Here is a 15,933-nt window from a genome sequence, read left to right as displayed (position 1 = left end):
CTCTGTTCTGAAGAGTGTTCACTAGGGAGTTGTTCTAAGGGCCCAAATGGGAAGAGACCATTGTTCTCTGCTGGTTCTAACAACAACAATAATAAACTAGAATGTGTACAGTGCTTTAAGGTTTGCAAAGCACTTTACAAATATCTCATTTTATAATCACAACGACACTGGGAGGAAGGTGCTATTATGATCCCCACTTTATAGATGAGGAAATTGAGACAGGCAGAAGTTAAGTGACTTGCCCAGGAACACACAGCTAAGTGTCTGAGGCTAGATTTGAACTCAGGTCTTCCCTTCCCAGGTCTAGCTTTCCCAGGTTCCTGTTCTGTCTGAAGCAGTTCCACTAGATCTTACAACTACAGAACCTCCTCTGAATTGGAAGGGACATTAGAGTATATCCAATCTAACATACCTTCCAGTCTTCTGGAGCACACAGGGGCACACTGTTTTCCCATTTCCCTGTTGGATCTCCTGCTAACACCATATATTTAACCCATTTCTCTTCTCCAACACACTCGCTAAATTCCATACCACACACTCAACATTCCCACACATTTCATTCTATACCCATTCCATGTCACACTTCCTCTTTTCCTACCCTATATCGTCTCCCCACATACTTCTGAAATGAGGATTGAGATGTATAAAAGATAATCGGGTAGACTGTCCCCTATCTGGAAAGTAGGGGACTCACAGGGATTTGCTTCAGTGCTCACCGTGGATAAAGGATTGATGTTATTGCCAAAGGTAATTTAGGAAATTGCCTGAATTGCCATGTAACTCACTTTCGCCCCCTTCCATTACCTAGGTTCCTCTCTACTCAATCTAGGGTTTAAAATGTAAGTAGTCATTCACATACAATATTCCTAAATTATTATCCTACATTATTTTATCCCCAGGTAGAGCTCTCAGAATATCTCCAAAAACGCATCTCATACTCCATTTCCAAATAAGATTATTACCTTTTTCCACTCTTGAAGTGAGCAGAAAGGACACATGTTCACATTCTAAACTAGGACATTCACTCAGCTTGAAACTATGTAGGACCATTCCCCAGCCACTTTCTGCCCTACTCCCTTCCCCCAACAACTCTTTCCACCTCAGATCAATACTACCTCTGGAAAGAGTCATGGCCACCATGATTTTATGTATATTGTGTCCCTCCGTTAGAAAGTGAGCTCCTTGCTTTTGTATTTGTATTCTCTGTGTTTAGCACAGTATTTGGCCCATAGTAAACACTTAAATGCTTTTCCATTCATTCATCCTGAAAACAATTATGATGAAAAGGGTACAGTTATAAAACCCCATGTGGTGCCATGCTGTTCAAGTAGAGTCAGCTGTCTCAGCAACCCTCATCAAATGCTGCCCTGTTACTGTTAATAGCTGAGTTGATGCATAATCACTCCCAAGAGAACAAAGTTCCTAAAAGCCTTTAACAGAGAAGATCTATTGTTTAGTTTCCCTTACCCCCAGTATCACAGTCATAGAGTAGTGGAATATTCCTTCTCAACTCTGAGTGTATCCTGAAGCAGTTCACTAGAGGATTCAGTGTCAAAAGCTATCTTGATCTTCTCCCAAAGTTGGTCACTGCCATTCTTTTCCTCAAAAATCTCTGCTTAGTACCCCTGTTGGGCCATCTCTACCATCCTGGGCTCTGATACGTTGTAGTCTGTGATAGCATATTGAAGCCAGAGAGAAGGGAGTAAAGGAAAGAGATTACATCTACTTTCCTTGCAAATTACTCTCTCCAATCCCCCAACTTCTTCAACATCTGTCATTTTATCACATGATACTGCATGGTTTGGTGTTCCAGGGCATTGAACTGTTTTTAAAAGTCCACTCAGAACAATAAATAAGATTCTCATTACCTCTAGAGCACCCAGTCCAGGCAGGAACCAGAGGAATGCAAAGGAAAGATTCTGCTTTGTAAGATAGAGATACACATCCTTAACCCATACACCTGATGGACCCTCATCTTCCCCATACCACACACCACTGCTCAAATCCCTCTCTCCCAGCCTTTATACCCCATTCCTACCACTCTCCTTGGTGAACTGTGGGTACCTGGGGCTGCCAGAGAGTTTGTCCTACAAAAGGCCTAATTATCTCTCTTCTCCATCTGATGCCTGCAGACCCCACAAGGAAATGTCAGCCTGTGCTGGAAACACTGCGTCAGGTCCTGAGTCATAACACATTGTATGCCAATAACTCACTGGAGCTGCAGGCAGTGCCCACCCATTTCAACTGGCTGGCCACAGCCACAGCAGCCTGCTGCTCCGAGCTGCCTTTGTGCCCACGCTTCACCCGGCTCTTCACAGTTCTGTTGCTAGGCAATGTAAACCGGGTGACCATTTTATCCAGGCATTGTGCAGGGGTCCAGGCCTGGCTTGGGCGCTTCCCCTCCCTGGAGAGGGAGGAGGTCACGGCAAGAGCACTGGTCACTGCCACAGTAGATGCCTGGGAGGAAATGCGGACACACTTCCCCCCATCCCCCTGCCGGCCCCACTACCGCTTCTCCCCACATACTATAGAACATCTCCTCAAGAGCCTACAGCTGCTGCACCCTCGACCCCCAGTGCGCTTTACTGAACCACAGAGTAATCTAGAGCAGCTGCGTCGCATGTCAGGCCTCCGGGGTGCCCGCTTGGCTGCTTTAGTGGCCGTCAGGACCATAGTCCACCTGTGGCTGCATGAGGCCCAACGCACCTTCACTGATCGCCTTATTACAGCCACAGAACAGGAACGCTGTGTCCAGATGCTGCTGGCTGTGGCGACCAATGCTTTTTGCACAAATGCCAGTTACGAGAGCATTTTGGCACCTGGGGAGGTGAAGGAAGAGGAGGAAAAGGAACTGGTACCTGAGGTAGAATCTGAGGAGGAGTTGGCACAGTGGGAAGACCACAGCAGCAGCGAAAGTGAAGATGAGGGTGAACCAGGGACTAGAGACCTGCTGGCCTTGACTGTGACTTGGCCTTCACTGGGCCCTGGGCCCAAATTCCTGGGCCTAACCTCTTTGCTAGTACCACAGCCTGACAAGGCCTTTCCCTCAGACATCTCTGTGAATCTGAGCCATGATGCTATCTCTTCTCCAAAGCTAGACAAAAAAGCTAGGATCCGTTGGCAGAAAGTTTCTCACCTGAATTTTTCAGCCCCGCTGTTGCTACCTGCTCTGCTGCTACTACCCCAGGAACGGGCCTCTGAGCTGCTCTTCACACAGGAACTGTCACTGGTGCCCACTACCGAGGAACCCAGACACTACCTGCAGCAAACCTGGGAGGTCCTGGAGAAGCAGCTGGCAGAAGTGCTGCCAGAGTTGGGCCCAGGCCCCCGCCTTTCCTTGTGTCACCCCTTTGCCCAGCATGTGGTCCGCCTGGCCCGGGTGTTGGCCGGTCCACACCGACATGGAATTCTGCTATCAAATACCAGGGGGACAGGGCGACGAACTGCCCTGCGCCTAGCTGCCCGACTTAGCCAGGCTCTCCTCTTTGAGCTGCCCCTGGAGCCTGAAGAGGCTGTGCTGCAGTGTGTCAGGAAAGCCAGCTGGCATGCAGGGTTCCTTGGGGAGCCAGCAGCCCTGATGGTGCCGGAGGGGGCAGGTTCCTCCATTTTGAACCTACTCTTAGGCCTTGCACAAGAAGGGTACTTCCCTGGCCAATTGGCAGAAGAGGACCTGAAAGCCATTACTGAGCAGCTGTCCATGGACAATACAGCTGTCAAGATGAGTTCCAAGAAGGATATGATGCTGCAGAGGTAGGGTGATGCAGGCTACCACAGAGGGAGACTGGTGGGGCTGGCCCTGGGAATGGGGGAGAAGGGAGTCACATAGCTTTACTGACATGTAGTAGAAGCTTGGCCATTTAGGAAGGGTCTTTTCTCTGAATTCAGAAACCTCTCTTATTTGTTGAAGGTTGGGGAGAAACAGGGATATAGCGGGATGCAGAGGGTTGAGATTGGGCTGCTCAGGGGATTAAGTGGCCACTCATCAATCCCCTGTCCATAGGTTCCGCCGGACGGTGTGCCAGAACCTCCACCTATTCATCCTGATGTCTGATAGTTCCAGTCCTCCCCAGATCCGCCCCACCACCTTCCTGGCTCTCCTTGATCTTACTTGTGCCAGCATCGACTACTATGAGCCCTGGAACCAGGCTACCCTGATCAGCCTGGCCCAGCATTACCTAGACAGTGCCTTTAACAGAAGCCAAGAACTTAGTAAGCCTGCCTTACCTTGCCTCACCTCACCTCACCTCATCTTCCCTACCCAGCCCTGCCTTGGTGAAGCTTCTCCTCTTAGCCCAAGTCCTGATAAAGCACCTCCTTTCTTCCCTCTCCTGAAGAGACTTCCCTTCCCCATCAAGCCCTGGCGAAGCATCTCCTCCCTTTCCTCTCTGTCATTTCCCTTCCTTCCCCCTTTTTGATGCTCAGCTCCTTTCCCTGTTCCCCTTTTCTTCTTCACTTTCCTATATTCAAAGGTTGGATTTCTTGCAGACTATCCCCGGCTCCCAGCTCTGCAGGCCTCTGTTGCCAATATGGCCAAAGTTATGGCTCTGATCCACCTGTCAGCCACCAAATACTATCAGCTCCTCTGTCCACTGCTGCCCTTAGCCACTCCCAAGACTTTCCTGGACTTCTTGGATACCTTCTTGCTGCTGTACTTCCAGCTATCAAATCGTACCCAGAACAAGATCCAGCGGTGGGATCCTGTGCCCCTCTTGATACTGTCTCCAGATTTCCCTGTCCCTTGTCACCCACTCCTCTCCCATCATCCCTAAGCCCATGATCAAACACTAACCTGGCCTTGTCCTGCTCCACTGGGGGAGTTCCTAGGCCCTCTTCCTGCTCTTGCCCCTTTTCTAAACGCCCCTTCCTGCAACCCCTGGCATCTTTTCTCAGGATTCAGACAGCCCTCGGGAAACTGACCATGGTGATAGAGCAGAACAATGCCTACAACCGCCTGGTGGACAGCCTGGAGCTCGAGCTGCGATATGCCCATGAGGTGTGAATGGTGAGGGGATGATCCAATCCATGTCAAATGTAGTGAAAGAAGACATAAGGCAATTTTGTCCAGGGTGTGAGCAGCATCAGAGGATGAGGCCACCTTGGAATAGGAGAACTGTTGAAGTGTGGGAAGTGTTAGTAAGCACAAGAAAAAACTGCATAGTGCTTACTAGAGAGCTGACTATCAAAATAGCTAGTAATTGGGTGCAGGGGAAATGTATGTCAGGAATTCGAAGTCATTGCTGTTAATTGTCACCTGAGGTAATTACTGGTGGGGAGAAAGATCTGTGTCCAGAGCCCACTGATGCTTCTGATTATTGGAAAGATTGGTCAATAGACCTGTTGAGTGAGCCACTCTTAGCAGCATTGATGCATGATGCTTCTGGCATTGTCAAGAGTATGGCACTGTCTCTCCTCACACTTGGAGCATCCAGATGGTATAGAGAAAAGGTGAGTTCGGTGTGGTTCTCTGCTGTGGGAATCAATCATAAAATGTTAGTCCTGTCTGTGTCCTAGGAAATTAAGAGAGCATGATGAGGGAGTGAGCCACTTGTCTGTTTTAGTCTAAATTTCAGGAAAGAACTAAAAATTATCCTGTGTCAGGGGCATCACTTTGGCAAGCTACCTAGAGAATAATAGAGTCCAGGTTTCCTGGGTGGCCTTCCCTGAGAGTTTATTCTCAAGCGTTTTCTTCATTTTTGGTAGATAGAAGAATACAGGGTATCCCCAAAGTCTGGACACATACAAAAATTGATGGCAATGTGGAGTTATTGCACTGAGTTCACGTGAATCTTGCAAAGCGCATCAACCTTTGCATCACAAATGATGGAAATGATATTGAAGATGTTATTTGTTAATATTCCAATTAAATAAAATGTTGAAAATTTCATTCATTTCGTTTCTTGAAAATATGCATTTTTGCCTATGTGTCCAGACTTTAGGAACACCCTGTAATTGATAATAGCATGTGCATCAATCAGACTTGAGGCTTTGACCAATTAACACAGATTGTAGGTGGGTGGGGCCAGCCGATAGAAGAGCTGTGATGGCCCATTTTATCTAGTCTCATTCCCATGACTATTCCAGCCCCTCTGAAACTGTTTCCTCCTCTCCCATCTCTGTTCACACGAACTAAGGAAAAGGCATCAGTATTTTGAGGAAACTAACTAAACTTAATTTTAAGAAATAATAGCCAAATTTAGCTTTTAAAGAACTCCTTTTAACAAAGTAACAACAGTAACCCTTCACTTTACCTTAATATATAGCACAATGATTTCAGCCTTAACTTCTTGGCTAAAATGTATCTCTCCCACTGGACCTTGATCCCTTAGAATGACATTTCACCATGAAGGTCCCTGGTTAGAGTTTAAGGACTGGGAACCTTTTAATTTTTATTTTATTTTCAGTTAGCAAGCATTCAATGCCTTATTAGATGGGATGGCTCTCAGGCAAGACACTGAGCATGCAAAGAAAAGCAAGAAATTGGCCCTGCTCTCAAGGAGCTTGCAGTCTAATGATTAGCAGCTAAGGGTGTGGAGCCTGTGGCCTCGAGGCCACGTGTGGCCTTCCAGGTACTCAAGTGCAGCCCTCCGACTAAATCCAAACTTCACAGAACAAGTCCCCTTAATAAAAGGATGTGTACTGTAAAACTTGGACTCAGTCAAAAGGCCGCACCCAGACCTAGAAGGCCACAAGTGGCCTTGAGGCCACAGGTTCCCTACCCCTGTGGGGTGGAGTATTTTATGTAGAGAGCGTCAGACATGAGAAGTAATGTTAGTAGTATTCCAGCTACATAGGAAACTAAGCCTGAGTTTGGCAGTGGTAGGGGAAGGAGGGTCACAATGAGGTAGTTGTTACACCCAGGAGATTTATGCTTCAGGAAATGTGATCTTTAAAGGCCATGACCACTAAAATCTTAGTATTCTGGGAGTATAGTATTCTATCTCCACACTATTGCCTGAGTAATTGGCTGGGTTGTACCCTCTCCTTCTGACCTCCTTCTACCTATTGGGCAGGGACCACTGGGAGGTAGAATTGGGGAGGGCCTGGCTTCTCTGTCTCCAGGACCTTGTTACCTGCCAGAAGCAGCTGGAGGTAGACCGGATCCAGTACCTTCAGTACCTGACAGATTGTCAGCAACAGGAAATACTCATCAACAATCTTACCAAGCAGAGAGACACACTGCAGAGCCAGGAGGAGTCACTGACTGAACAGGTGATCCCCTGCCCCTTCCCTCTTTTCACCTCCCCCCTCCCCCATTCATCTTCTCCCACCTATCAAACTAAAGCAATACCCGAGTGGACACAGGACCCCTCACTGAACCCTGGAGGAGGTGGCTCCTTCAAAAAAAGAGTCCTAGGCCCAGTGCCGGACTGCCTATTTTGCTGTCTATCGTCACTCATTCCAGAGTTGCCAGGGGTTAGTGATAGCTTTCTCTCTACTGTTGCTACCAGTCTGGAGCTCACTTATGTTTTCCCCCTTCCTCTCTCTCAGTTCAGCCAGGGCTACAGATGGGTTTTGCTAAAAGATTCACATAGTGAGTAAACATATGGGATGGAAAGAACCCTGGATTTATAGTCAGAAGGACTGGGTTCTAATCCTGGCTGATACTTAGCTCTGTGCCTATGGGAAAGTTTTTCAACACACATTTATTAAGCACTTACTGTGTGCCAGGCATTGTGCTAAATGCTGAGGATATAAAGAAAAGCAAAACAAAAAACAGCCCGCATTCTCAAGGAGTTTCCAGTCTAATGAGGTAAACAACATGCAAATAACTATGTATGACCAAGATATATTCAGGAAAAATTGGAAATAGCATCAGAGAAAAGGCACTGAGATTAAGGGAGGCTGGGAATGGCTTCTTGTAGAAGGTAGGACTTTAGCTGAGACTTGAAGCCAGGGGAGCCAGGAGGTTGACATGAAGAGGGAGAAAGTAACAATTTCCCCCCCAAAAAACTTTGGGAAAGTAACAACCTCCCTAAACTTCCAATTCCTATTTGTTTAAAAAGAAAAAAAATACCACTTGCCTGTCCCATGTCTTGGGCTGTACGTTGGCTGACTGAATATCCCAAAAAGCACAATAAACTTGGGAGGAGCAAAGGGTGCTAAGTCAGGAGAAGAATTTGTAACCTTTAATATACTATCAAAATGGAGCTGATATTAATGGCTACTAGACAGAAGATAATATAGTACAAACTCTGAGAATACAGAATTATTTAGTTGCTTATTAGTTCAGGGATATCTCAAAATCCCAGCATTAGAAAAGGCCTCTGAAACCATGCAGGCCAGCCTGTATGTGACCGAGAATCCCGTCTACAACATTTTCAGTAAGCGGTCACTCGGCCTTCTCTGGAAGACCTCAAGTGGGGCGGGGGAGGGGGGGAGTGCCGCTGTCTCCAGAGGCAGCCCCCTCCTCCACCTTTGGATAGCTCTAATTGTTTTTTTCCCTGACATCAAGTCAAGTATGTCTCTTTGCAGTTTCTATCACTGCTGCTAGTTCTGACCTGTGGGGCCAAGCAGGACATCTAGTCCTTCTTCCACATGAAAGCCCTTCAAATACTTGAAAATAACTAATGTTCTTGTCCAAAGATGGCCCTGATTGTATCACGAAGATTAACCCAGCTCTCCTGGCTCATCTGGCCCTGGCTCCCCCATGTAGCCACTGGGCCACCTCTGGAGAAGATGTGCCTGTGGCCCTCTTAGTGAGGTCTCCTATCCCACTTGAGTCTCCTTTTCACATAGAAATGAATGCCCTTTTAGTTCTTCCCATTATCTCTCCAGCTCAGTTTTCTCTAGTTAGTGACGGTATTCAGTGAAATGTGTCACATGCATCCCAGCTCCACTTCTGGCTCTGCCTTGCTTTGCAGGTTTAATTTGATGAATTCTAGTTTCCATAACCCAAGCAGGGAAGCATTTCAGCCAAAGGCCCTTGCAGTGTGACTACAGATGCCTCCTTCTAAAGTAATAGCATCTTGCCATAATGCTTGGCCACCAAGATGCTGATGACAAAGTGCCAGAAAAGGGCAAGAGGTTACTTATAACAGATATCTGGTGTCAGGGATTCATAGCTAGGGACTAAGATCCCTCCAAGAAGTTCTGTGTTTAGAGCCTTTTCCACTCTCATCCCTTTGTGGTCCCTTTTCTTAGATGGACCAGGCTTACCTGGGGCCCCTGACCCAGCTTAAGATGGCTGATATGGAAGAGCTGCGCAGTTACCGGGCTCCCCCGGCTCCTGTGGTGATGGTGACTGATGCACTCTGTGTCCTGTTCCACCGTCCCCCGGGATGGGAGAGTGCCAAGCAACTTCTTGGCAAAGAGGGCTTTTTTGAGGTGGGAGCTGAACCCAAGTGATATAGAGTTGGACAGGATGAGGTGACAGGGCAAAATGAGAGTGACAGAGGTGACTATTAGGGAAACCAGGATAGGAATATGATTGAGATTATGGGAAGGGGGAGGATTAGGGGAACAGGATGATGGGGAAATGGTCCAGAATAGAGGAGGGTCAAAAAGGATTATGGGGCATGAGCCATATTGGAGGAAGGAGCAGTGATAGGCCAGGAGGAAGAGAGAGAAGAAAAGGGGCTGAAAGAGATAGGAGCAGGGGAAAGGTAATGTGGAGAGACTGAGGTGGGAAGAATTGACAGGGGCTGAGGGATGCAGGAGAAGGGGCCATGTAAAAGTAGGCAGGGTGCAGTTCTGACCCTGACCTAGTGTTTTACTCCCTTCTTCCTTGGGGACAGGACCTTGTATTCTTTGACAAGGGGACAGTAGGAGAAGCAGAGCTGCTGAGCCTGAGTCGGATATTGGAAGATCCAGGCATAAATGACAAGGTCCTACAGCATGTGAGCCAGGCTGCAGCAGGGCTAGCCTCTTGGCTTCGGGCTGTGGTGTGCTTTGGATTGGCACAGCGCAAAGGGGTCCCCACATCGGCCCTGATGAGACAGGTGGAGAACACACTGCTGCAGGAACAGATGCGCATGTGCCGCTGCCAAATGCAGGCAAAGGAGCTGCTGCAGCAAAACAATCTCCTGGCTCTTCAGGTTGAACAGGCTCGGCAGTCCCACAATCTGCTGGCTGAACGGCTGGCTAAGGCAATACAGGGCCGGGAATCAAAGGGACAGGTGCAGGCTGCCCTAGTCACCCCCATGAATGTCTGGGCTCTCCTTATTCAGGTAATCCTCCACCTTCATCTGTACTTCTACCATTTGATGACTCATGCACTCTCACCTGGAGTATGCCTAGAGGAACCTCTTCCTCTTCCTCCCTCTGCTCAGCCCAGGGAGTTGTTCTTAATTTTGCCCCTGCCCAGGCCTTGGAATTTCCTGCCCCTGTCCCAGCCTCAGTCCTGAGAACTGTCTACTCTTTGTCTGTACCAACCCCAAGGACCTAGAAAGACTCCCACCCTGAGAGAAACATCTGAATTCAAGTGTCAGCTCAGATATGTACAGTCATGAACCAGCCACCAAACCTTAGCCTCCCCATCTATCAAAAGAGAAGCATGAGACTTGTAATACCCATCTCACAGGGTTGTTGTGAGGCTATAGAAATATCACCTGTGATTGGTGGTACTAGTAATAGCAGTGGTGGTGGTAGTAGTAGTAGTAAACAACAAGAACAGTAATATGCCCCAAAAGGCTAGGTGAATTGTCCACTCTTGGCTCTCTCTGCTCAAACTGTCCACTCTCGGCTCTCCCTATCACTTTCCTCCTCTTTTAGCCCCATTTCCTTCCCCTTTGTCCCCATTTTCCCTCCTTTCTCCCTCTCTCCCAACATGAACTTGCTTTTCTCACTTCCCCTTCCTTCTGTCTCTTTCCTCTCAGAAGCTGAAAGGGAACTGTCAGACAACACCTGGAGATGCCCTGCTGTCTGCAGCTGCCATCAACTACCTGGGCCCTTTCCAGGCCGGAAGACGTCAGGAGATCCTTGACAAATGGTTGGCACTGTGTTCAGGTCACCAGGCTCATCTGGATCCAGATGATGTGGCCTTGGAACTAGATCGAGAACAGGGCCTACCAAGAGACTCGAAAGACTTCCAGATACCTACCCTAACACCCTTCAGCCTCTTGTCGGTGCTGAGCTCTGAGACTGAGCAGCACCAGTGGGACCGGGACATGAGGCCCCGTGCAGTGCCTGCACGCCTGGCCGCCCTCCTCCTCCGCAGCCCCACTCACAGGTCTACCCAACGATGGCCCCTGATCATTGACCCTCACGGCCAGGCCTCTGTCTGGCTGCTGTCTCTGAGCCAGCAGGACGTTGAAGATATCTTCAAAATATCGCGGTATCTCAACAGACGTGAGAGAGGTATCTGGTTTTCCAGAGAGGATTTCTAGGGCTGCTTCTCAGAATCAGAATTGGGGTAGCAGAGATGGGGGGGGCTGAAAGAAGGTACAGTACAGCTGGCTACCTTGACCCAGGGCTCTACTCAATTTGCACACCAGGCCCCTCCTGTTGGCATGAGGATGTTAGCTTTTGGGCTTTGGCAAGTGAGCAGGGAGGTCCCAATAGCCTGGAATTCTTTAGATGCTCTCTTTTCAGGAAAGGTACAGAGGTTTTTGCTTATCAAGCAAGCATTTATTACACACCTACTGTTGTGTCAGGGACTCTGCTAGGCAACAAGGATACAAAGACAAAGGTAAACAGTCCCTGACCTCAAGAAGTTTATATTCTAACTGGGGAGACAATATGTGCATAGAGAGGTGCAGAAAGGACACATGTACGGGGAGCTACAAACACGCACAGAGCAGAGTAAGGCACTAAATGAAGCAGGGGTCAGGAAAGGCATCATGTGCAAAGAGGCAGTTGAGCTGAGCCTTGCAGGAAACCAGGGATTCTGAGAGGAGAAGGGGAAAAGGAAGAGCATTCCAGGCATGAGATGCAGCAGGGGCACAGGGAGGTGAAGTACAGCATTATGTGGGAGGAACTTGAGTGAAGTCAATGTGGCCGGACCACAGAGCACACCGACAGGAGGAATGTGTAAGAAGGGCAGAAAGGCGTAATGGGGCCAGGTCACAAAGAGTCTATAATGTCAAGCAAAAGAGATTATCCTAGAGATGTTAGGGAAACTTAAGACTTTATTTAGTAGGTTGAGGGTAACACGAGCAGACTTATGCTTTCGGAAAACCACTTTCAAATGGGGAGACACTTAAATCAGGGAGACCACTTAGAAGGGCATTACAGAAATTCAGGTAGGAGGAGATAGGGGCTTGGATGAATAGAAAGTCATGGCAACTATGTGGTGCAATGGGTAGAGAACGAAGCCTGGAGTCGGGAAGATCTCAGTTCAAATTCAACTTCAGACACTTGCTGTCCCTATTTGCTTCAATTTTTTTCATCTGTGAAATGAGCAAGAGAAGGAAATGGCAAACCACTCCAGTATCTTTGCCAGGAAAATCCCAAATGGGGTCACAGAGTTGAACGCAAGTGAAAATGACTAAACACACACACAATATGTATATGTATATATGTGTGCGTGTGTGTGCATGCGCGTGTGAATAATGTATAGACAGAAATGACAAGATCTGGCAAGTGCTGGGATATGTGGAGTGAAGGTGAAGAATCGAGGTTGCACCAAGGTTGCAAGCTTGGGTAACTAGAAGGATGATAATACCTTTGAAATTAACAGAGTAGGATGGAAGAGGATTGGAAGAGGGATGGGTTTGGGAGGAAAGATAACAAATTCTGTTTTGGACATGTTGAATTTGAGATGCCTTTGGGACATCAAGTTTGAAATGTTCAATGGGCAGGTGGTGATGTGAGAGTGGAGGTCAGGAGAGTGACTAGCACAGGATAAAGTTATCTACATAGACATTCTGTCCATGGGACCTGATTGAGGTCACCAAGAGAGAGAATGTAGAGAGGGAAGTCCAAGGATTGAGCCTTGGGAAACACTCACAATTAGTGAAGATGATATGAATGAAGATCTATCAAAGGAGACTGAGAAGGATTGGTCAAGTCAGCAAGCATTTATTAAGCACCTATATTCCAGTTATTGTGCCTGTCATGGAATAATATGTTCAGATAAAAGAATTTCACTTGGGTTCAGATAAAAGAAGTGGAACATTTGTTGGTGATGGCAAGATCACACCATCCTTGTGTGTAGCTGAGGTAGAATGAAGGAGGAGGGCATGAGAGTCTTTTCTCAAATTAAATCATATGTGTCTGTGCTGCCTACCAAATGACTGGACTTGGAATCTAAAGACATGGGTTTGGATGCCAGCTTTTTCAATCATCTATTTATTGCCAAATCCAGTGACTTTTTTCCCTTAGTTTTCAGGCTTTTTTTTAACTCTGCTACACAGCTAGGTGGCATAGTGGATAGAGTGCCAGGCTTGGAGTCAGGAAGACCTCAATTCAAATCTGGTCTCAGATGCTTTCTAGCTGTGTGACCCTAGGCAACTCACTTAACCTTTTTGCCTCACTTTCCTCATATGCAAAATGAGCTGGAGAAGGAAATGGCAAATCACTGTCAAGAAAATCCCAAATGGGGTCACAAAGAGTCAGACGTGATTGAAAACAACTGAACCAAACCAAATTGAACATTTGACACTGCTGATCACCCTCTTCTTCTGGATACTGTTTTCCCTCTGAGTTTTTGTGACCCTGCTTTGTTATGGTTCTTTTCCTACCTGTCTGACTGTTCCTTCATAGTTTCCATGGCAAGTTCATCATGTTTTACTCCCTATCAATAGGTACACACCAGGTCCTTATTCTTCACTACTCACTCTCTTGGTGGACTAGACAGCTAGATGGTGCAGTGGATAGAGTGCTTGTTCTGGAGTCAGGTTCGAATGTGGCTTCAGACACTTGCTTAGCTGTGTGACCCTGGACAAGTCACTTATCCTCTGCCTACCTCAGTTTCCTCATCTCCAAAATGGGGAAAATAACTACCTACTTTCAGGGTTGATATGAAAACAAAATGAAATAATATTTTTAAAGAATTTTACAAACCTTAAAATGCTATGTAAATGCTAGCTATTATTAGTTGTAGCAATCTCAAAGTATCTTAAACTCAGTATCTCCAAAATTGAACTCATTACCTTTCTACTAAGCAAGCAGTCTGCTTCTTTTGGGTCACAGATCCCTTTGGCAGTCTGGCAAAGCCTGTGGACACCTCAGAATAATATGTTAGTCTTTTTTTTATAATTGAAGGAAATGTTAAATTTAAGTTAGAAGTTATTGGAAAGAAGGATTTTTTTTTCCCCATCAAAGTTCATTGACTCTCTGAACCTGTTAAGAATCTGTGCACCGCAGGTTAAGGACTCTGCCCTAAGCAACTTCTCCTTAACTATTTCTGTTTAAATCACTATCATCGGGGCAGCTAGGTGGTGCAGTGAGTAGAGCACCGCCCTTGGAGTCAGGAGGATCTGAGTTCAAATCCAGCCTCAGACATTTGACACACTTAACTAGCTGTGTGACCTTGGGCAAATCACTTAACCCCAATTGCCCTGCCTTCCCCCATCCAAAAAATAAAAATTAAAAAAAAATCTCATCATTCTGCATACTCCCTGTAATCAATTGCTAAGCCTTGTTGATTACATCAACTCAACATTTCTCACATTTGTCACCTTCTCTCTACTCATGCTACAGCCACTCCAGTTTAGGACCTCACCACTTGTCACTTGGGCTGTTGCAATAACCTCCTACAGTCATTGGCACCTCTGTATCTAGTCTTTCACTTTTCCAATCCATCCTCCACACAGCTGCCAAGTGGATATTTCTAAAGCTTGTATCTGACCATGTTACTGCTTTGCTGCTAAACATATACCAAAGGTTGACTGGGTCCTCTGCACATTTATTTTATCTAATAGCAACTGGGTCCTCACAGCTACAGAGCATTCCTTTTCTTCTCCTTTAATTGATTCTCATTCACACTGCACCTGCTCTTCTATGCCTTCTCTCTTAAGCCTCTTATATCACCCTATGCCCTCCTCAGAAGAGAACCTTGCCCCCCAACTTTACTGAGAAAATTGTGTTCATTCATCTTGAGCTCTCACTTCCCTATTATTCAATATCTCGAAACCCCGTAACATGTTTGCTCCTTATGTTATTCTTTACTGTTCTATGTTCTTAATAAAACATCCATTCTCCTTACTGAGGACAACCCCCCTACTTGACCCCATCACTTCTCATTTCTTCTTGGAGCTTGCCCCCTTCTCCTGTTCTTGCCGCCTCCCTTTCCAGTCTATAATTTCTCCCTATCCACTAGTTCCTTTTCTCCTTTCTACAAACTGACTTAGGTTTTCCTATCCTTGAGAAAAACTTTCATTTGATTACTTGATCCTGTCTACCCAAGTTGTTATCTTATATCTCTCCTCTTTTTCACATTTAAACTCCTAGAAAAGGCCATCTATATTCATTTTCTCCATTATCTCTACTCCTGTTCATTTCTCAATCCCTTACAATCTGGCTACTGACTACAGGATTCAAATTGATGTCTTAATGTGCTCTTACTAAAGCAATTCTGACTCCTTTTGACCACTTCTTTTTCTAGATATTCTCTTTTTTAGTTAATTTTTTTTAGAGAAGTTGAGGATGCTATAGATAGGAAATGTATGCACTTTCACATGGGGTTGTTATACTGTATATTTTGCTTATTATTTTGTTACAAGATACCTATCACAGAGAAGATATATAAATCTTTGTCATGTGAAAAACAAAACATCAAGAAAACTTAAAATACCCACACATATGTGTATGTATTGGTAACAATATATAAGATACATATGTGTACATGTGTGTATGTGTGTATGCATATATATATATTTGTATTTAACACTGTTGATCCTCTCTTTTCCTGGATACTCATTCTTCTCCGGATTTTCAGGGCACTACTCTTTCCTGGTTCTACTATCTATATGACCACTCCCCACTCTCCTTTGCTGGCTCATCAACATTATCATACCTTCTAACCCTGATCCCAAGGAGCTGTCCTAGGCCCTG

The 15,933-nt window shown here is 46.2% G+C and overlaps 1 protein-coding gene across 1 annotated transcript in view; it reads left to right on the top strand.

Annotated features, from left to right (window-relative positions):
* DNHD1 (dynein heavy chain domain 1) overlaps window positions 1–15,933 on the top strand; it is a 113,383-nt gene that overhangs the window by 74,437 nt on the left and 23,013 nt on the right. The window contains exons 25-32 of the mRNA XM_036743773.1: window positions 2,133–3,750; window positions 4,001–4,209; window positions 4,486–4,690; window positions 4,891–4,993; window positions 7,060–7,209; window positions 9,142–9,324; window positions 9,735–10,166; window positions 10,815–11,286. Of these exons, the coding sequence (XP_036599668.1) occupies window positions 2,133–3,750; window positions 4,001–4,209; window positions 4,486–4,690; window positions 4,891–4,993; window positions 7,060–7,209; window positions 9,142–9,324; window positions 9,735–10,166; window positions 10,815–11,286 (3,372 nt within the window). The remainder of the gene's footprint in view (window positions 1–2,132; window positions 3,751–4,000; window positions 4,210–4,485; window positions 4,691–4,890; window positions 4,994–7,059; window positions 7,210–9,141; window positions 9,325–9,734; window positions 10,167–10,814; window positions 11,287–15,933) is intronic.

This window comes from Trichosurus vulpecula, chromosome 2 (genome assembly GCF_011100635.1).
Source record: "Trichosurus vulpecula isolate mTriVul1 chromosome 2, mTriVul1.pri, whole genome shotgun sequence".
Lineage (NCBI taxonomy): Eukaryota > Metazoa > Chordata > Mammalia > Diprotodontia > Phalangeridae > Trichosurus > Trichosurus vulpecula.
The sequence above is the reverse complement of the archived record's forward strand: the minus strand, read 5'-3'. Positions and strand labels throughout refer to the sequence as shown.